The following is a 21495-nucleotide window of genomic DNA, read 5'->3' as shown; positions in this document are numbered from 1 at the left end:
AACAAACAAACAAACAAACAACAGCTGTAAAAAAAGATACACAATCGCAAAAAAAGTGCCAATTATAACTCAGGAATTTGGATAAGGGCCGTTCCTATGGCCGCCGGCATATTCTGCCTCCCTCCCATTGGCGGAGTAGTGATTGTAGCCCCGCCCCCGGTCCTGGTACACAAAAGGGGTGGCCTTAAAGTAGTAGTCATTCTGCCTCCCTCCCATTGGCGGAGTAGTGATTGTAGCCCCGCCCCCGGTCCTGGTACACAAAAGGGGTGGCCTTAAAGTAGTAGTCTCCATGGCGCCTCTCCCGGAACCCGCCATCCCAGCGGTCGTCATAGCTACCTCTCCTTCCACGGTAACCCCCCCGAAAACGGTTGCCATCGAGACCGCGGCCACGCCCCCGGGTGCGGGAATACATCACCCTTGCTCCCCTGAAGGCGGGGTCAGATGATTCTAGCCCCTCCCCCTCTTCCGTTTGGCTGCCACTCTGAGAGAGGGGCGGGGCTGCATACAGAGGCCCCACCCCCTTGAACAGATCCAAGACATTGGTTGGTTGGTAGGTCCTGGTGAGGTTATTGTCCGACCGACGCATCTCATTGGTCGCCATGGGGGCGGAGCCATCGCATGCTCCTTGTGTTGTCATGACGACAGAGACTTCCTTGAACAGGGGGAGTCTACTTCCTGGCGTCTGGTGAGAGTGAGGAAGAGACCATGTGACCTGAGGGGGGGGGGGACGACGACAGAGAGAGGAGAGGTAAGGTGAGATATACTGAGAGGGTACAATCAGTGCAGCAGCACCTCAGAGCAGGTGTCTGTGTGTGTGTGTGTGTGGCTAACCCTCCCCAGCAGCAGGTGACCTACCTGTCCAGATGGAGCCCCCAGAGGCAGGGGGGGCTCCCCCAGCAGGGACCCTGTCCTGGAGCCTGTGTCTCCCTGGCCCCTCTCCTCACACCAGCTAGCGTTAGCCCCCCTACCGTCTCCCAGGGGGGCGGCCCTGTGCCCAGGGGGCGAGGCTCCGCCGGCGGGGTGGGACAGCTCGAAGGGCCCCTGGTTCTGGGAGCCTCCAGGGGGGACTGGGTGGGGGTAGGTGGGGGGAAGGTGGGGCGAGGTGGGGGGGTAGTAGGGCGTGTTCTGAGGGTACGGTGCAGGTATGTAGTTGGGAGGGGGGTACTGGGGTGTGTAGAGGGGAGGGGGGTATGAGGGAGCGGGGGCGGGGCCTGCATATGGGCCCATGTAGGAGGCGGGTCTGGGGGGGGGTGGCCAGGGGAGGGACCCCGTACGAGGGGGGGTCTGGGCATGGGGGGGGTACGATTGCTGGGGGGGGTCTGGGGCCTGGGAGTTCTCATACTGCCCCAGAGAGGACTGGGGGTGGGGGGGGCTGGAGGAGGGGTACCAGGGGGGCAGGAGGGGGGCTGGTGGGGGGGCTCTGGGCTGCAGGGAGAAGGCCTGCTGAAGGGGGAGGAGGTAGTAGTAGGGGAGGTACATGGGGGTCGAGTAAGCCTGGGGGAGGAGACACGTCACTAGCCACAAACATCATAAACAGTAAACAATGTTTGTGCACCTGTGTGTGTGTGTGTCTGTGTGTGTGTGTGTGTGTGTGTGCACCTGTGTGTGTGTGTGACTGTTTCTTACCCTCACACCCAGGTTGTAGAAGAACCTGAGAATGTTGATGTCTGGGAGAGAGACGGAGAGAGAGACATCCTAGAATCAACTCTCTACTAGTCATGTCTGCATTGATATGGTAGCAGTACCTATAAGAGTTGTGTGTTTATACCTGGTAATCAAATACAAAATTATTTTATATACTATTCATGCCTGAATCATCTCTTTACTAGTGCTGTCAAACGATTAAAATATTTTATCGCATTAATGGCATTGTTAACTCGCGATTAATCGCACATTTTTATCTATTCTAAATGTCCCTTGATTTCTTTTTGTCCAATAATTTTTTCTCATTTTAATGCTCTTATCAACATGGAAAAGTGGATCGGATTGCTTGGTGCAAATGTTTTTTTTAAATTGAAAACAACATTGCAATCGCCTGGCTTTGACGAGGGGGCGGAGAATTCGCATCAGCTGTGTGCTTGGCCATCAAGTGGTATTTCAGACTGGACGTGCTGCGATGATAGCTCAGTTCACAACGACAAAACACACAGATCACTTTGGTCTTGTCAATGGAACCATTTGGCAACTTTTTAAAAGTAAACTTTCCATTCAGAATCTTATTGGCATCCATTTTGGCGTCTCGCGCTCGCTATCCACTCAAAACGTAACGTTAGCCTACTACTCTTTAGCCGGCTCGCAAGCCCAAACAAGTGAGTGCGGCGTGCCTCTTTTGTTTCCGGTCTAGCTAGATCCGGTGTGGTGTTGTAGTTTTTCTAACGTCAGTAGTCGTTGAGAACGTTAATCGTGCGATAAAAAAATGTACGCCGTTAAAATGGGTTTGCGTTAACGCCGTTAATAACGCGTTAAACTGACAGCACTACTCTTTACTACTGGTGTGTGTACCTCGGGGCAGGTTAGCATCGTGTGTGTACCTCGGGGCAGGTTAGCATCGTGTGTGTATCTCGGGGCAGGTTAGCATCCTGTATGTACCTCGGGGCAGGTCCTCTCCAGAGTGCAGCAGGCAGTAGGGGGGGCAGGGAACCACCTCCCCCTCCGGGCCCTGGGGAAAGCCAGGGTACAGGGGGTCCTGGAGCAGCTGCTGCAGGCCTGGGGGGGGCTGGGGAGGCTGGCCCACTCCTGGGGGGGGCTGGCCCACTCCTGGGGGAGGCTGGGGGGACTGGCCCACTCCTGGGGGGGGCTGGGGGGACTGGCCCACTCCTGGGGGGGGCTGGCCCACTCCTGGGGGAGGCAGGGGTCAGGATTAAAGGCATTTATGTATTTTAGATTGGATGTAGGGCTTGGCTATATATCGAATATTAGCGATAATATCGCAATAATTTTTACAATGTAAAATTTGAAAATATCGTGAATATCGAATATAACAATTGAAAAAATGTTGGTCCTTGTGTTGCTTGTGTTTTAAGATCACCATCAGTTTGTGCACATGCTCACAAAGAGCATGTGCACAAACTAAAATTGCACAGGCACTCTCTTTTTGTCCTGTCACATAAGGACCTCTGCATGAATCAAGTTTCAAGTACCATGTTATGGCAACTGATTAAATTTGCACTACACATTGTACTTTGTAACAATAGCTGTTCTATCTAAATTGTTTTTGATGTTTTCTAATGGGGAAAAAGAAAATCATGTTTTTTTATTATTTAAATGAAAACATATCGAGATATATATTGAATATTGTAAAAATGGACAATATCAAGATATAATAGTTTTTTATGTATTTCCCAGCCCTAATTGGATGTTGTGTCTTCAGAGGGTGGGTCTTACCTGGGGGACAGACTGAGGCTTCTGAGGGGAGGGGGTCTTGGGGGAGGGAGGAGTGGGGTAGGGAGGCGTAGGGGATGGAGGAGTGGGGTAGGGAGGCGTAGGGGATGGAGGAGTGGGGTAGGGAGGCCTGGGGGATGGAGGAGTGGGGTAGGGAGGCCTGGGGGAGGGAGGTGTAGGGGATGGAGGCCTGGGGGAGGGAGGTGTAGGGGATGGAGGCAGAAGGGGCAGAATGGGAGGGCGAGGGGGGGGGAGAGGTCACAGGAGCATCAAGGGAGGATGGAAGGAGGGAGGAAACTGGGGAGGGTACAACAGGGGCAGTAAAGGTAGGGGCAGAGGGGAGGGGGGCAGGGGCAGAGGGGTTAGGATGGGCAGAGGGGCTAGGATGGGCAGAGGGGAGGGGTGCAGAGGGAAGGGGATTAGGAAGGGCGGTGGAGAGGGGGAGGGGGGAAGATACGAAGGAGGAGGGGGGAGATGGGGCAGATACGGACTCAGGGGTAGTTACAGCGGGAGTAGAATGAGTTGGAGCAGATGGAGGTGCAGGTGGAGCGGCAGTAGAGCCAGCTGGGGCAGACAGGGGGGCAGTAGAGTCAGCTGGGGTAGATTTAGGGGCAGCAGAGACAGCTGGGGTAGATTTAGGGGCAGATGGAGGGGCAGCAGAGACAGCTGGGGTAGATTTAGGAGCAGATAGAGGGGCAGTAGATCCATCTGGGGCAGGCAAGGGGGCAGCAGAGACAGCTGGGGTAGATTTAGGGGCAGATGGAGGGGCAGCAGAGACAGCTGGGGTAGATTTAGGAGCAGATAGAGGGGCAGTAGATCCATCTGGGGCAGGCAAGGGGGCAGCAGAGACAGCTGGGGTAGATTTAGGGGCAGATGGAGGGGCAGCAGAGACAGCTGGGGTAGATTTAGGAGCAGATAGAGGGGCAGTAGATCCATCTGGGGCAGGCAAGGGGGCAGCAGAGACAGCTGGGGTAGATTTAGGGGCAGATGGAGGGGCAGAAGAGACAGCTGGGGTAGATTTAGGAGCAGATAGAGGGACAGTAGATCCATCTGGGGCAGGCAAGGGTGCAGTAGATCCATCTGGGGCAGACAGGGGGGAAGCAGAGACAGTTGGGGCAGATGGAGGGGCAGCAGGGGGATTTTTAGAGCCTTCAGAGGCAGCAGGAGGAGAGGGGGGGGCAGGAGCTCCTGCAGACACCGGCTGGATCTGGACCTCTCCTGCAGGAGCCTTCAACACACACACACACACACACACACACACACACACACACACACACACACACACACACACACACACACACACACACACACACACACACACACACACACACACACACACACACACACACACACACACACACACACACAGGATTACATTGTGTATGCTGTATGTAAGTAGCTGCAGCAGTGTGTGTGTGTGTGTGTGTGTGTGTGTGTGTGTGTGTGTACCCCCAGAGCAGGGAAGCCTTGCTTGTCGTGTAGTTGCAGCTCCAGCAGGGTCAGGTTCTGCTGCTCTTCTTCTCTAGCCTGCAGCTCCTCCTCCTTCAGCCCAAACACCTGCTCCACCACGCTGCAGGACTTCCTGCTAACGCTAACACACACACACACACACTGTCAGCCCAAACACCTGCTCCACCACGCTGCAGGACGTCCTGCTCACACACACCCTGACCAGCGATGCTGCAGGTGCTGCTGCAGGTGCAGTACCTGTATCTGCCTTTAGGGGGCTCCCTCTGGCCTGTCTCTGAGCCTCCTCCCTCTGGCCGGTCTGAGCCCCTGCTGACACACACACACACACACACAATGAAGAGACACACAATGAAGAGACACGCACACGGTGAAGTGTCACACACACACACCCTCCTGACCTGGGAGGGCTGGTCCCCAGGGCCTGGGGGGGCCAGGAGCTCTGCTTCAACACACGCCCAGGGGGGCCTGTTGCCTGGGAGATGCCTTGGGTTGTCGTGGGCGATGGTCTCCTCCTTCCTCCTCTGGTATCCCACTCTGGGGGGAGGAACAGACAGGAACATTCCATAAGTATGTAGAGTACACGTGTGTAGTATTAGAGCCTGACTGATTTATCGGCCCGCCGATAATATCGGCCCGCCGATAAATCGGTCGGGCCCTAGTGTGTAGGTGCTAGTGTACATGCTTCCCAGTATGCAGGGTGTAGTATGCAGGTGCTAGTGTACATGCCTCCCAGCCTCCTGCCCTCCCTGGCCACAGTGCTCCAGCTGCTCTCTCCTGCAGGAGGCCTCAGACGACACAGATCCACCGTATGTCTGGAGACACACACACACACCAATATGACGCCAAGGCAGAAAGGGTTAGGCAGAGAGGAGAAGAGGTGTAGAGAGAGGAGAGGAGAAGAGAGAGGAGAGGAGAAGAGAGAGGAGAGGAGAAGAGAGAGGAGAGGTGATGAGAGGGGAGAGGTATAGAGAGGAGAGGTATAGAGAGGAGAGGTATAGAGAGGAGAGGTATAGAGAGGAGAGGTATAGAGAGGAGAGGTATAGAGAGGAGAGGTATAGAGAGGAGAGGTATAGAGAGGAGAGGTATAGAGAGGAGAGGTGATGAGAGAGGAGAGGTATAGAGAGGAGAGGTATAGAGAGGAGAGGTGATGAGAGAGGATAGGTGTAGCCTACCTCTGTCCCAGCTCCTCTATGAACACGGTGACAGGGCCACTGTCAGACACCACCTCCTGGATGTACGCACTGTAGGTCCTCCTGCCTTCCAGACACACCTGCAGCAGAGACATCTGTGAGGGGGGGACAGAGGGAGGCAGAGAGAGCCAGAGAGAGAGAGAGAGAGAGACAGAGCTCACCTTGCACCTATCCCCTACTGTGTACTGCATGCCTGCAGCGATGCGGAAATCCATTTTCTGTTGGGCTGCATGAAGGACAGAGGCAGGATCACTACATGCAAGAGGTGTGTGTGTGTATCTCTGTGTGTGTGTGTGTGTACGTGTGTGTGTGTACAGTGTGTGTACCTATCTTAGACTTGACCCAGAGGTCATACTCTATGTTCCTCCAGAGGTTGGGGTTGAGGGAACGCCTCGCTCTCTCTGGCAGCCTCGCTCTCCCTCGGCCCTGGGCCTGGCCCTGACACACACACACACACACACACACACACACACACACCGGGTTAGGATAGGGGTCAGGGTGGGGTCAGGGTAGGGGGGGCTGGGCTGGGCTGGTCAGGTACCTTGTGATGGTGGCCGTTGTGTCTGGGACCACTGTTACCTGCTCCTTCACAGGCCCTGAAACACACACACACACTCAGTAATCAGCTCTGATTCAGCTCTCCTCTTAGAGGGGTCAGGGTGGGGTCAGGGGTTACTCCCTACCAGGAAGTGCTTTCTCCTTCCGGGTCAGACTCGTCGCTGCTCCTACACGGCTCCATGACATCATCGCTCAGGGGGTCGTTGCCGCGGTTACCCCGAAGACCATGGCTGACGGTGGATCGGTCAACCCCACACACCTGCTCGTACAGCAGCCCATAGAGGAGGGCTGCACACACACACACACACACAGTTAAGTATCCTGGGGCAGCAGCAGGTGTGCAGGTGTGTGTGTGCAGGTGTGTGTGAGCGTGCGATGCATGACATGGGGAGAGGTGAGAACACACTCACACTGGCAGTAGGCTGCTGTCTTCACATGGCTGATGGGGTACACGCTGTCATAGTGGTTCCCGTTCAGGAAACACAGCCGCACCTAACACACACACACACACACACACACACACAGAAATACAGGTGAGCAGACAGACAGGTGAGCGGACAGGCAGGTGAGCAGACAGGCAGGTGAGCAGACAGACAGGTGAGCAGACAGACAGGTGAGCAGACAGACAGGTGAGCAGACAGACAGGTGAGCAGACAGACAGGTGAGCAGACAGACAGGTGAGCAGACAGACAGGTGAGCAGACAGACAGGTGAGCAGACAGACAGACAGGTACCTTGTCCTCAAAGCCGTTGTTGGTGATGCTGACTGGCTGTTTACCAACCTCCTGAAATATGATGAAGTCTCTCCTGGAAGAGACACCAGCAGGGAACATGATGAAGTGACTGAACTTTGTGAGGATGCAATGAGATGACATCCAGGCACGTTTCCTAACTCAGGCAGCAGATTAAACAATCTCTTACTTGTACATGAGAGCCAAGGCGCTGATCTCCACCTCTCCAACCCAGTGCTGAAAACACAGACAAAACAACAATCAAAATATTTGCCACTATTGCCTCGCTAGAGGGAGGGAGAGAGAGAGAGGTGAGAGAGGTGTGTGTGTGAGAGAGAGAGAGATACCTGTGGGTCTTCTAGCTTCAGTAGATACTCCTCGAAATCTCCTTCAATGAACTGTTGGAGAAGAGCATAATAAAGTTGGCAACACATCTCCACACTCCAGGTAAACTCGTCTAGTCCTGCGGCGCCGCGGGGCTTAACTTACCGCCTCATAATTCTCCCTGTACCGCTTCAGATACTCCACGCAGGTGGCTCGCACTTTGGTGTGTTGGCTCTGACAGTGCAGTACCTAGTGGATGCCAAAGATACATTTTTGACAAGTTATTGTTGAAACTACTATTTTTTGCTGCCTCGCCTAATGTTGTTTTGCTACTGACGTGACTTTCCTGTTGTGAAAAGTTAGCTCCTAGCGCTGTGCTCCAAGCTAGGTTGTCACAGGTGCTACATTTAGCTAGCTTACAGGAAGTAAAAAGCGCTAGCGCTTGCTAGCATAGCCATCCGACATAACCAACTGAAACTACGCAGTTCTCGACCGACCTTAAGTCTCCATAAAAGTTTTATTTAAGTTGTCCGTTAATATTATGTAACGGATGACACTGAACATTATGTGACATGTCAAAAACGTATCATATTGATTGATTTCACGAATAATTTGAGTGGGAAAACATTGTTTATTGACTGCACGTGCAGGGCTACAGGGAGGACATAATCTACAGTAGCTAGCATTGCTAGCCTTATTGAAACTAGCCCCACACCTACAAGGAAAAACTTAACTGTACCTGTTCAGCAACCGCTCGAAACAAACAAGATCCGTCTTTGGCTATTTTCTTTCTGTGATAACCGATTGATTTCAAGTATTCGTCCATACATTTTTCCAAGCCTTTCTCCTCGTTACTTTGCATGGTTGGGAAAGATTCCATGATTATGAGCGCTTCTTTGGCAGTTTCGCTTAACGCACACCAACGCTAACTTTGGCTACAGGCACATTTAGTTTGTCGACCAGGTAACTATGTGTCAATAAATTGACGGTGCAAAGTCGGATAGAATAACTTATGTTTCGTTTCTTGTTTATAGCCGTTTACAAAATGTTCCTTTCGGTTTCGGCTGGAATGCTACTGTAGAAGATTAAACGGCACCCGGCAGTGACCGGCTATCGTGCACTAAGGTACAACGCGGAATAGTGTTCATTTATGCCACCGATCTTTTAAAGTTACTGAAATTTAACAGCATTCCGAGCACTTTACATCGTTATGATAAAATGCGACAATCTTCAACACGCCTTGTTTTCATAAGTGTTCATATAGCTTAGTACTGGTGGCAAACACGCCCCCCTTTCCTTGGCCGATACGAGACATTCGATTTGGCTCTTCTTGCTACGCCAGCTGTGAGAATTACGAAGGAGTCCTGGCTGAAACTTCCGGGCTGTCACTAATGTCATACAAAACGAAGTGACCCATTGAAAAGTGGAATAGGTCCCGCCCTGCGCGCGCCGTGGGGAGGGCGCGGTGTTCACTCTCTACAGTGACGCCGAACTGGCCCGCTGGAGGACTCGAAGGTTGTTTTGGAAAGATTTTATTACTGAAAAGGTATGTTCAAATACATAAATAAGCTGTTTTGTCAGCAGGCCGTGAAGTGTAAAAACATGTTGCATGCTACGTGATGGCGGTCGTTGTTTTAAATAGTTGATTAAAACGCTAAAACACGAGTTATTTGCCGGATGTCGAGGTATCAAACTTTCCAGTCTATTGTGCTCGTTTTGCAGAGTTACAATCCCTACAGCGTGCTAGCGGATAACGATTTAACGCCCTGAACAGATTTTTTAAAAGTCAGTTACAAATAAGTTATCGTTGATCTTTACCAAACGGTACATGTTTCATAGTAACGGTTGTTGAGGGTGCCTGCTTGTCCCGGTGCAGAACAGGCCTTTCTCTGGGTGATAAATAATGCACGAGCGCTCTTCCCCACGGGAGTCCCTCGGGACCACACTGGAGCGGAGCGCTTGGCTGCAACGGTTCTCCCGGCCGCTTTTGCTCCCCTCTCCGTCAGATACCCAACCCTGCCTCCCCCCGGACGGAGAGAATTGATTTTCGGTTCTGCAGAGAGGCACTGGATACGGTGTTGGATCACACACCGGGGGTGATGGGGGAGCATTATCTTGTTACCTCCGGTGTGTGTGTGTGTGTGTGTGTAAGAGTTGTGTTGACTGACTGGTATGTCTGTGTGTCCCACATGCAGACTTTTGCACGTGACTCCTCCAGGTGTTTTCCAGACCGGTGACCCCTACATGACCCCTCTGTGCCTGCTAGCTGACCTGGAGACTGTGGACTACAAAAACAGCCCCATGGACTAACACAGCCTAGCAACAAGCAGACACACCCTCTCTGTGTGTGAGAGGCCCCTCCCCCCCAGTGTGTGAGAGGCCCCTCCCCCCTCAGTGTGTGAGAGGCCCCTCCCCCCAGTGTGTGAGAGGCCCCTCCCCCCCAGTGTGTGAGAGGCCCCTCCCCCCTCAGTGTGTGAGAGGCCCCTCCCCCCAGTGTGTGAGAGGCCCCTCCCCCCCCCGAGGATGAACGTGACGTCGCTGTTCTCCTTCACCAGCCCGGCCGTGAAGAGGCTGCTGGGCTGGAAGCAGGGGGACGAGGAGGAGAAGTGGGCGGAGAAGGCCGTGGACGCGCTGGTGAAGAAACTGAAGAAGAAGAAAGGAGCGATGGAGGAACTGGAGAAGGCCCTGAGCTGCCCCGGACAGCCCAGTGAGTGGCCCTGTTCCAAACCAACCTCTAGACCCTATAGACAGCTCTAGACCATATAAACAACTGTAGGCCCTGTAGACAACTCTAGACCCTATACACAACTCTCGACCCTATAGATAACTCTAGACCCTATAGATAACTCTCGACCCTATACACAACTCTCGACCCTATACACAACTCTAGGCCCTGTAGACAACTTTAGACCCTATAGACAGCTATAGACAACTCTAGACCCTATAGACAACTCTAGACCCTGTAGACAACTCTAGACCCTGTAGACAGCTCTAGGCCCTGTAGACAACTCTAGCCCTTGTAGACAGCTCTACACCCTATAGACAGCTCTACACCCTATAAACAGCTCTAGACCCTATAGACAGCTCTAGACCCTATAGACAGCTCTACACCCTATAAACAGCTCTAGACCCTATAGACAGCTATAGACCCTATAGACAGCTCTACACCCTATATAGACAGCTCTACACCCTATATAGACAGCTCTACACCCTATATAGACAGCTCTAGACCCTATAGACTGCCCAGCCTTAGACGCAATATAACAGTGTACTTGTCTCTCTGTATGTGTGTACCTGTGTGTTTGTGTATCTCTCTGTGTGTGTGTGTGTGTCCAGGCCAGTGTGTGACCATCCCCCGCTCCCTGGACGGGCGCCTGCAGGTGTCCCACAGGAAGGGCCTCCCCCATGTGATCTACTGCCGGGTGTGGCGCTGGCCCGACCTGCAGTCCCACCACGAGCTGCGGGCCCTGGACTGCTGCGTGTTCCCCTTCGGCTCCAAGCAGAAGGACGTCTGCATCAACCCCTACCACTACCGCCGTGTGGACAGCCCCAGTGAGCATGACCCACTCTAGACACTAGGATATGGTGATATGGTTGTTTTTGTTTTTTTTACCTTTCAAAAGTTTTTTTCACACAGTGAAAGGAGAGGAGAAAAGGGAAGCCTAAAACAGAGTAGATTAAAGCAGAGTAGAGTAGAGTCCTCATCAAGTACTCATCAAAGATGCCAATTTTTGTATATATGTATATATATAGATACGCATATATATATGCGGGGGAGGGGAGAGAAGGAGAGGGGAAAGGAAAAATAAATAGTAAAGTACTGATACCAGAAAAAATCTACAGTAACAAAGTATTTGTACTTTGTTACTTCCCATCTCTGCTTAAACACTAGTGTGCACTTCCATACTAACCTGTAGTAGCCTATATACTTCCATACTAACCTGTAGTAGCCTATATACTTCAATATTAACCTGTAGTAGCCTATATACTTCCATACTAACCTGTAGTAGCCTATATACTTCCATACTAACCTGTAGTAGCCTATATACTTCCATACTACCCTGTAGTGCACCCTCCCTCCTCTGACCCTGTCTGGTCCTGCTCCCCAGTGCTGCCCCCGGTGTTGGTCCCCAGGAACAACGAGCTGACCGCCCGGCCACCCATGCAGGCCCGTTACCACGGCGCCATCGACCACAACGAGCCGCTCATGCCCCACAATGCCACCTACCCAGAATCCTTTGCTGCTCGGGGCCCCGGGAATGGCATGGCCTTCCCCTGTTCCCCCGGCAACAGTTACCCCAGCTCCCCAGGAACTGGCTCCAGTAGCACCTCCGCCTTCCCCCCCTCCCCCCTCCTCCCCCCCTCCCCCCTCAGCTCTGACGCAGACAGCCCCTTCCATGTACCAGGTAAGACCTCCTCTCCCTCGCCCTCCCGCTCCCCCCCCAGCCTACTCACACTCTCTAAACCTGTGTGTGTGTGTGTGTGTGTGTGTGTGTGTGTGTGTGTAGCAGACACCCCTCCTCCAGCCTACATGCCTCCAGATGAGTGTGTGAGTCAGGACTGCTCCCAGCCCATGGATACCAACCTCCTCGCCATGACGACTGGCCCCGACAACAGTAGCAGGCCAGGTAACCACAGCAACGCCCCACGCAAGACCCGAGGAGTGTAAGAGAGAGTCTATTTGTGAAATGACCTTCTGTTCATCCTCTCCTCTCCTGTTCTCCTCCTCTCTCCTCCTCTTCTCATCTCCTCTCTCCTCCCCTTCCTCCTCCTCCCTTCCTCTCTCCTCCTCTCCTCCCCTCTCCTCCCCTCCTCTCACCTCCCCTCCTCCTCCTCTCTCCTCCTCTCTCCTCCTCTCTTCCTCTCTCCTCCTTTCCTCCCCTCTCCTCCTCTCTCCTCCTTTCCTCCTCTCTCCTCCCCTCCTCTCCTCCCCTCCTCCCCTCCTCTCACCTCCCCCTCTCTCCTCCTCTCTCCTCCTCCTTTCTCCTCCTCTCCTCCTCTCTCCTCCCCTCCCCCAGACCTCCAGGCAGTGCCCTATGAGGAACCTAAACACTGGTGTTCTGTGGTGTACTATGAGCTGAACAGCCGAGTGGGCGAGGCCTACCTGGCGTGCGACTCCAGCGTGCTGGTGGACGGCTTCACCGACCCCAGCAGCAGCCAGAGCCGCTTCTGCCTGGGCCTGCTCTCCAACGTCAACCGCAACTCCACCATCGAGAACACACGCAGGCACATCGGCAAGGGTGAGGCACGGACACACACACACGGATACACACACGCAGTCTCTCACACACAAACGCAGTCTCTCACACACACATACACAGTCTCACACACACACACACACACAGTCTCACACACACACACACAGTCTCACACACACACACACAGTCTCTCACACACAAACGCAGTCTCTCACACACACATACACAGTCTCACACACACACACACACAGACAGTCTCACACACACACACACAGTCTCACACACACACACACAGTCTCTCACACACACACACACAGTCTCTCACACACACACACACACAGTCTCACACACACACACACAGTCTCTCACACACACACGCAGTCTCTCACACACACACACACAGTCACACACACACACACGCAGTCTCTCACACACACACACACAGTCTCACACACACTACAGTTAGCTGACGTCCTGATGCCCCCTCCTCCAGGAGTGCACCTGTACTACGTGGGTGGGGAGGTGTATGCTGAGTGCCTGTCTGTCAGCAGCATCTTCGTGCAGAGCAGGAACTGTAACCAGCAGCACGGGTTCCATCCCACCACGGTGTGCAAGATCCCCAGCGGCTGCAGCCTCAAGATCTTCAACAACCAGGAGTTCGCCCGCCTGCTGGCCCAGTCCGTCAACCACGGCTTCGAGGCAGTGTACGAGCTCACCAAGATGTGCACCGTGCGCCTGAGCTTCGTCAAGGTAACCCTGGGGGTCAGGGAATGGAAGTCTGAGAGGAGGAGGTGGAGGGAGAGAGGGAGAGGAAGGGATGGAGGTCTGAGGGGAGGAGATGGAGAGAGGGAGGGGGGAGGAGGAGGTGGAGAGAGGGAGGGGGAGGGAGGGATGGAGGTCTGAGGGGAGGAGATGGAGAGAGGGAGGGGGGAGGAGGAGGTGGAGAGAGGGAGGGGGGAGGACGAGGTGGAGAGAGGGAGGGGGGAGGGAGGGATGGAGGTCTGAGGGGAGGAGATGGAGAGAGGGAGGGGGGAGGAGGAGGTGGAGAGAGGGAGGGGGGAGGACGAGGTGGAGAGGGGGAGGGGGGAGGAGGAGGTGGAGAGGGGGAGGGGGGAAGAGTAGGTGGAGAGAGGGGGGGGGTGGAGGTCTGAGAGGAGGAGGTGGAGAGAGGGAGGGGCAGGGATGGAGGTCTGAGAGGAGGGAGAGGTATACAGGTATACAGATCTCTGGAGTGAGAGATGTTGTTGGTCCTACCCTCTCATTGACTGTGTGTGTGTGTGTGTGTGTGTGTGTGTGTGTGTGTGTGTGTGTGTGTGTGTGTGTGTGTGTGTGTGTGTGTGTGTGTGTGTGTGCAGGGCTGGGGAGCAGAGTACCACCGGCAGGATGTGACCAGCACCCCCTGCTGGATAGAGGTGCACCTGCACGGGCCCCTGCAGTGGCTGGACAAGGTGCTCACTCAGATGGGCTCTCCTCACAACGCCATATCCTCTGTGTCCTAACACACACACACCTAACACGCACTCAGACACACCTAACACACACACACCTGCACACACAGACACATCCTATCACACACACAGACACACACACCTAACACACATACCACACACACACCTCCCACACACAGCAATCATCTGCTGAGAACACAGAAACACCAGGAGGATCTGGAGCTGTGACCATCTGGGCTCGGCTAGCTCTGCCTGAGCAGCCTGGACAATCAGGAAGCAGCCTCCGATCTGAACACTAATCGTTGCTCCACTGTTTTTGCCATACTGTGCCCAGCAAGCGTGTGGGGGTGATCTCATATTATAGTTCTGTGTTGTGACTAGAGTAGGATGTGTATGTACCATGTATGAAAGGGGTGGAAGGAGTAGTAATGTGCAACCTCTTGATGTAGTGTTAGGTTGCTATTTAACCTGCCTGTCTGTCTGACCTTTACCCCCTGGTCTGAGTGTTCGTCCTGGGGGAGAGAGCTGACCCCTGACCTCTAGGCTCACCTGCCAGGTGGACGGGTGGAGGCCAGTGTGGAGGGTTCCTGTGTGTCTGCCACACCTCTTTTAGAGCAGCAGTGAACATTTACTTTGCTGCAGGTGACAACTGTACACACACAGGGCAAACACACACTCACACACGCACTGAGCAAACATCTACAGGCGCCATTTGATCCTTTTAATACCGTCAGAATATTGTATTTGTTTCCTTCACCGTTTGAACTGACACACAGAAGCATGTCCTCACAGTTCTGAGTGATCTCGTAGCAGTCTGGGATGAGATTACACTAATAAAATCATGTTTTATATAGAATAAAGCTTGTGTGTTTTATTCGTCTGTTTTGTGTCCGTCTGATGTGTTCGGGTAGCGGGATGACGGCATGTTATTTAGGGCGCAGGCTCCAGCTGTTGCCTATGATAGAGCTATATTGGATAAACGAGCGATACGAACCAGTTTTGTACTACTAGGCTAATTGGTATAGGCCTACCTACAGCATTTTTCTAACTAACCCTTTATGTCCCGTTAACTACACCCGTATCCACTCACAACACTGATTAACATTTGTAGCTTTTAAAAACACTTGTTTTTAAGAAAAAATGCGTTTGTGGTTAATTATTCAGTGGGTCTGGATTCTAAGTCTAGCTAGCGGTAAGTTAGCAGGTTCGTTCCGCTAGCGGACAGCAGAACGGAACAGGGCCACGCTATGCAGTTACCAGGTAACAACGTGTTTGGAGCGAGTCCGTTACCTAGCGACGCTCGAAGACGCGAAAAAGGAGCGCGCCAGATGCTCTTCTCCCTCCGGAGCTCGAGGCAAAATCTTGGCTGTGGACCTTGGCCACGCGCTGCTGTAGCCCACTCCGCTCTTCCTTCGTATTCAAAATCAGAGCCGGTTTGAACCGAAGCCATAACCTTCTGTTAACGTTTTAACGATCTGAAAGAAACAAGAGGATGACTGATGAAGAGCGGGCGCGTGAGCATGGGGACGTCACATTGTTCAAGAACGGCCCCGCGAGCCCAGACCGTCCAGAAGAGTCCGCTAATGGTCACCAGAAACCTAGCGAGCTGGAGAGGATCCGCCGGGCTGCACGGTTAGCTTGGGAGAGAGAAGCGCACCTCCAGGACAACAGTTTGACCACTTACCGGGGTCAACACTCCACCAAAACACTGGACGAACCGACAAGCAGCCGCGCGCACCCGTCCTCTCCCACCCGCAGACACCGCCCCCATCCCTGCAGCTAGGACACCGCGGGAACGAGCTGGATGGCGCTGTTCAGATTACAAGACCACTTCTGATAAAGTCTGAGAAAAACTTAGGTGTGTGTATTAACATGTAGTCCTTTACACATATGAATGTAAACATCACAACAGACGATAGGAGACTGAATAAAGGCAGACAGGTTGGTAAATATTGAGGCTGCGTTTATAAAGCCCGTGCATCAAGCATATACAGACATACATACCAACATACATACAGTAGAGCTGGATATACACACAGCCTGTAGTCCTCAGTCCACTACCTGCATGATTATCAGCTATTATTTAAAGTCCTGAGGACTGAGGGGAGGGAGAGGGAGGAGGGGGAGGGAGGAGGAGAGCTACTGTTGGTACAGATTCAGGTGTGTCTGGTCAGACCCAGGTAGCTGAGCAGGGAGAGTTTGAGGGAAGGGGGGGGGGCTGGGGGCCGGGGGTTCTCGGGGGGTGCGTAGCCCCAGGGAGAGCAGGGTGGTGATGGGTACAAGGGGAGACAGCCCCCCCCCTCCCCCCCTCGGGGACAGAGGGGGGCAGAGGGAGGGGGGCAGGAGGAGCGGGGGGGCCCCAGGCGGAGGTGTGTGGTGTGTGGGCCGGAGGTTGTGTGTGTGTGTGCGGCGTGTTTGATCTTACAGTGCAGGCGGAGGCTGTCTCTGCGCTTGGCGCTGTAAGGACAGAAGTCGCAGGTGAACGGTCGCTCGCCCGTGTGCACGCGCACGTGTTCTATCAGCTTATTGGCTGTCCGGGCCAGGTGGCCACACCTCTCGCATCGGTACTGGTTGCCTTGGCGATGCCCCCTGATGTGAGCCAGGAGCTCCGGTTGCCCTGGAAACGACCTTTGGCAGATGCGGCAGCAGTGTTCCGTCGGCGGGGGAGGGCCCACGCGGGTTTCCATGGCAACTGGTCCGGTGGGGGAGCATCTGGGGGCAGAACACAATGTCACGAAACACACACACACCGACCACATACACACACACCACACACACAGCACACACACAGACCACATACACACAGGTACACACCACACACACACAGCACACACGGATCACACACACACACACACACACAGCACACACAGACCGTATACACACAGCCACACACCACACACAGATCACATACACACACTCACGTGCCACGTCACACACATATACGGACATATGCGTGTGTACATTGACACAAACACACACAGTGGGCAGACACTAGAAGCGAAGGCACACACACACAACAGGAGCAGGACTGAAAGCACAGCTCCGGTTAGAGGTGGGCGTGAGGGAGAATCTGTCTGGAGAAGAAGGTGACATTGGAACCACTGAGGGTGGAGAGGAGAGGAAGAGAGGAGGAGGGGAGGGAGGATGAGGAGATGAGAGGAGAGGAGGGGAGGGGAGGGAAGAGAGGAGGAGAGGAGAGGAGGGGAAGAGAGGAAGAGGGAAGGGGAAGAGAGGAGGAGGGAGGAGAGGGGGAGAGGAGATGAGGAGAGGAGGGGGAGGGGAAGAGAGGAGGAGGGGGAGGGGGGAGAGGAGATGAGGACGGGAGGGGAGAGGAGGGGAAGAGAGGAGATGAGGAGGAGAGGAGGGGAGGGGAAGAGAGGAGGAGGGGAAGAGAGGAGGAGAGGACACATAGAATGAGTGCCACTTACATTTACATAGCCCCTCCCCTCTGAGCAGGGCCCCAACAGACCAGCTCACACCCTGCAGGACAGAACTACCTCAGAGAGGGCTGCACACACACACACAACCACACACTCTACCACACACAAACACTCAACGACACACACACACAAACATACACATGTATGCACACGTACACACACCCACCCTGCAGGACAGAAGACCTCAGAGGGTTACACACACACACACACACACCTACAGTACTCCCCTACTACTCCAGCAACAAAATGCCACGTGTGTGTACATGGATGTGTGTGTATAGTGTGTGTGTGAATGTGTGTATGGTGTGTGTGAGTGTGTATGGTGTGTGTGTGAGTGTGTGTATGGTGTGTGTGTGTGTGTATGGTGTGTGAGTGTGTGTATGGTGTGTGTGTGAGGTGTGTGTATGGTGTGTGTGTGTGTATGGTGTGTGTGTGTGAGTGTGTGTATGGTGTGTGTGTGAGTGTGCGTATGGTGTGTGTGTGTGAGTGTGTGTGTGAGTGTGAGTGAGTGTGTGTGTGTGTGTGCTACCTGAGCTCCCAGCGTGTGTCCCCCTCAGGTGTGTGTGAGCTGGCGTGGGCGCTCATCTCTGCCTCCTCATTGGTGGAGAGGTCACACACACTGCAGCGCAGCGAGAAGGCTCTGCTCTCCCATTGTCGGTGCTCTGTCATGTGACTCTGGAACAGGCCACGCCCCTCCGTCTCAAACCCACAGACATGACACCTGTAGGAGGGCAGAGCAGTGGTGTGTGTGTGTGTGAGAGGAAAGAGAGTGTGCGTGTGTGTTGGTGCGTGTGTGTGTGTGTTACCTGTAGTAATAGAGACATCCAAGGTGTGGTTTTGACTGAGACCATTTTCACTCTCTGAATAGAAAAACAAGACAAGATGAGGCGCACACACACACACACAAACACACAGTACTCAGAGCCCCTCCCAGGTGTGTGTGTGTGTACCTGACGGAGGTTGAGCACCCTGGGCCATGGGGGGCGGTGTGTGTGTCGGACGGACTTCCTGGACAGGTCTGGGGAGCAGAGGACACACACACACACAGGTGAGTGTGTACCTGTGGGTATGAGGCATGTAGCAGGTGTGTGTGTACCTGTGGGTATGAGGCATGTAGCAGGTGTGTGTGTAGCAGGCGTGTGTCTTTAGCAGGTGTGTGTGTGTGTTTGAGTGAGTGAGTGACACTCACCTGTTGTGGATATCTCGGTGGTCCCGTACTCTCTCTGAAAGGACAGAGATGTTTGGGGTTAAGCTTAAGGGTTATGGGTAAGGTAAAGGTTAGGGAAAACCTGATTTTTATAGGGACTGACTGATCTGTGCTCACAAGGATAGACAGAACATGTATGAGAGTGTGTGTGAAAGAGAGAGAGTGTGTGTGTGTGAGAGAGTGTGTGTGAGAGAATGTATGTGTGAAAGAGAGACAGTGTGTGTGTGTGAGAGAGAGAGTATTTATGTGTGCGAGAGAGTGTGTGTGTGAGAGAGTGTGTGTGAAGTGTGTGAGAGAGAGAGAGAGTATGTATGTGTGAGAGAGAGAGAGAGAGAGAGAGAGAGAGAGAGAGAGAGAGAGAGAGAGAGAGAGAGAGAGAGAGAGAGAGAGAGAGAGAGAGAGAGTGTGTGTGTGTGTGTGTGTGTGTACCAGACGAGCTGCAGTAGGAGAGCAGATGCCAGCTTGACTGAGATGTCCTGACAGAACAGATCTCTCTGGAACAACCTCTCCATCTTAGGCAGGGCTGGGTCAGGGTCATGGATCAGACCAGGGTCAGGGGTCAGACCAGGGTCAGGGTTGATGGAAGGGTTAGGGGTCGAGCCAGGGTCAGGCTTGAGGGCTGGGTCCAGGGGTCAGGGCTGGGTCAGGGTTGAGGGCTGGGTCAGGGGGCAGGGCAAGGTCAGGGGGGTGGGGAGGGCTGGTCCATGTCCCTCCTCCTTGACCCGTAACCCCTGGATGTTCACTTCCTGGCGCTCTGTCATTGGAGGAGAAGAGGTGATGAGGTCACAAGGAGGCAGGGTGACTGTGACGTGTGTTGTGTGTGTTGTGTGTGTGTTGTGTGTGTTGTGTGTGTGTTGTGTGTACCTGAGAGTTTCCTGAGTAATTGAGAGGCGAGTGTGTGTGTGTCTCCATCGGGGCCCCTGCAGTCCTGGGTCTGGGTCAGGCTGGGCGGCTCAGGGCTGGCCCCGGGGCCGGTCTGGGGAGGGGGCCAGGCCAGGCTCCCCCTGCTGCTGCCCACAGATCAGCCCTCCTCCCTGGGGCTCCTGCTTCACTCCAGCCCCAGGCTTCATCACGGCCTGCTGAGTGGCCTCTGAGAGAGGAGACATAGGATCAGTGTGTGTGTGAGTGTGTGTGTGAGTGTGTGTGTGAGTGTGTGTGTGAGTGTGTGTGTAAGGTTAGCCTGTGTGAGTGTGTGAGGTACCTGGACAGTCTGATGAGTAGGTCGGAGGCAGTCTGGTGGTGATGTCGGGGCTGAACAGAGACACGGCCGCGGGCAGACAGATGCTGCGTGTGTGCTGGGCCGGTGTCTGCTGCGTTTGGGTGTGGCAGTGTTGGAGCGCGCTCTGTTCCTCTTGCGAGTGTGTTGTGGTGGGAAGGGGGCGGAGATTTCTCTTTCCTGCATCTCTTGCTTCACCGAACCGGAGAGGGGGGGGGGGCGTGACCAGATCCTTAGCCCAGGACAGGGCCTCCGTCCTGGGGCTTGAGGCTGGCGATCGGCCCCTCTCCCCCATGGGTCGGCTTGCTGGAGCTCTGGAGGTCTGGACCAAAGATGGAGATGGAGGGAGGGGCAGGGAGGGGGAGGAAGGGGGTGGGTTTGACCTTGCAACCTTCCCCCCCTGACCTTTGACCCTCCGTGACAGGGCAGCCAAGGTGGAGCTGGCCGACGTGGTCTGGGGCTCTCTGGGGGAGGCGGGGGGGAGAGAGGGGGAGGCAGGGGGGAGGGGGAGGGAGGCGGGGAGAGAGGGGGAGGCGGGAGCTAGCTCCCCCACCAGGCCCTGTAAGGGGTCGCGTGGTCCACACAGCAAGGCCAGGAGAGAGGAGAGAGACAGGGGCTCCACATCCTGCCCTGAACCCTGCCCTGAACCCTGCCCTGAACCCTGCCCTAGGTTAGGGAGGGTGGGGGGAATGGTGGGGGCTGGGTTAGGGAGGGTGGGTGTTGTACTAGGGAGGGTGGGGGTGAGGGTGAGGGTGGGGTTGTGGCTGGGGGTGAGGGTGGGGGGTGAGGGTGATAATGAGGACTGGAGACGTGCCCAAAGTGGAGGTGAGAAGGGGACAAGCTTGCAAGCTCTGCCCAGCCCCAGGAGCCTCCCTCTGGGCTTCCCCCTGCTGCCTGAGCCCCTCTCTCTCCACCTGGGGCTGGGTGGGGGTGGAGGGGGGAGGCAGGGGGGAGGTGGAGGGGGGAGGCAGGGGGGAGGTGGAGGGGGGAGGCATGGGGAGTTGGAGGGGGAGGCAGGGGGGGAGGTGGAGGGGGGGAGACTGGGCAGGGGTGGAGGGGGGAGGCAGGGAGGAGGGGGGGAGGCATGGAGGGAGGTGGAGGGGAGGAGGGGAGGGGAGGCTGGGGAGGGTGGAGTCTGGGCAGGGTGGAGGGGGGAGGCAGGAGGGAGGGGGGAGGCATGGGGGAGGTGGAGGGGGAGGTAGGGAGGAGGCGGAGGGGGGGAGGCTGGGGGGAGGCGGAGGGAGGAGTCTGGGCAGGGGTGGAGTGGGGAGGCAGAGGGGAGGTGGAGGGGGGAGGCAGGGGGGAGGTGGAGGGGGGAGGCAGGGGGGAGGTG

At 54.8% G+C, this 21495-nt stretch overlaps 3 protein-coding genes across 5 annotated transcripts; 1 reads left to right on the top strand and 2 right to left on the bottom strand.

The window, feature by feature from the left end:
• Nucleotides 1–196: 196 nt before the first annotated feature.
• Nucleotides 197–8902, bottom strand: otud4 (OTU deubiquitinase 4). The gene is made up of 20 exons (XM_067261964.1): nucleotides 8393–8902; nucleotides 7819–7902; nucleotides 7677–7727; nucleotides 7520–7566; nucleotides 7333–7405; nucleotides 7010–7091; nucleotides 6725–6887; nucleotides 6583–6637; nucleotides 6368–6479; nucleotides 6203–6267; nucleotides 6024–6121; nucleotides 5578–5663; nucleotides 5250–5385; nucleotides 5089–5160; nucleotides 4831–4966; nucleotides 3385–4609; nucleotides 2590–2736; nucleotides 1627–1667; nucleotides 856–1494; nucleotides 197–712 (listed from the first exon to the last, which is right to left on the bottom strand). The coding sequence occupies exons 1-20, from the start codon at nucleotides 8531–8533 to the stop codon at nucleotides 197–199; spliced, it is 3969 nt and encodes a 1322-aa protein (XP_067118065.1). The 5' UTR covers nucleotides 8534–8902.
• LOC136967426 (mothers against decapentaplegic homolog 1-like) lies at nucleotides 7658–15149 on the top strand. Of its 3 annotated transcripts, none has more exons than XR_010879498.1 (9): nucleotides 7658–7776; nucleotides 9849–10360; nucleotides 10990–11205; nucleotides 11763–12059; nucleotides 12162–12281; nucleotides 12672–12893; nucleotides 13345–13601; nucleotides 14207–14875; nucleotides 14942–15149. XR_010879498.1 is itself a non-coding variant. In XM_067261196.1 (8 exons), the coding sequence occupies exons 2-8, from the start codon at nucleotides 10177–10179 to the stop codon at nucleotides 14348–14350; spliced, it is 1440 nt and encodes a 479-aa protein (XP_067117297.1). In that variant the 5' UTR covers nucleotides 9100–9199; nucleotides 9849–10176; the 3' UTR covers nucleotides 14351–15149. The 3 variants fall into 3 exon arrangements, 1 of the variants encoding a protein (XP_067117297.1); XR_010879497.1 differs by lacking the exon at nucleotides 7658–7776 and adding an exon at nucleotides 9100–9199; XM_067261196.1 differs by lacking the exon at nucleotides 7658–7776 and adding an exon at nucleotides 9100–9199 and having other exon boundaries at nucleotides 14207–15149.
• A 1187-nt stretch (nucleotides 15150–16336) lies between these two features.
• On the bottom strand, nucleotides 16337–18756 carry LOC136967877 (zinc finger protein 32-like). Its single transcript, XM_067261842.1, has 4 exons — nucleotides 18690–18756; nucleotides 18546–18599; nucleotides 18269–18460; nucleotides 16337–17011 (listed from the first exon to the last, which is right to left on the bottom strand). Exons 3-4 carry the CDS (start codon nucleotides 18406–18408, stop codon nucleotides 16456–16458), a joined length of 696 nt encoding a protein of 231 aa, XP_067117943.1. The 5' UTR covers nucleotides 18409–18460; nucleotides 18546–18599; nucleotides 18690–18756; the 3' UTR covers nucleotides 16337–16455.
• Between the last annotated feature and the right edge of the window lie 2739 nt (nucleotides 18757–21495).

This window comes from Osmerus mordax, chromosome 23 (assembly GCF_038355195.1).
Source record: "Osmerus mordax isolate fOsmMor3 chromosome 23, fOsmMor3.pri, whole genome shotgun sequence".
In the NCBI taxonomy this organism is placed as follows: Eukaryota; Metazoa; Chordata; class Actinopteri; order Osmeriformes; family Osmeridae; genus Osmerus; species Osmerus mordax.
The sequence above is the reverse complement of the archived record's forward strand: the minus strand, read 5'-3'. Positions and strand labels throughout refer to the sequence as shown.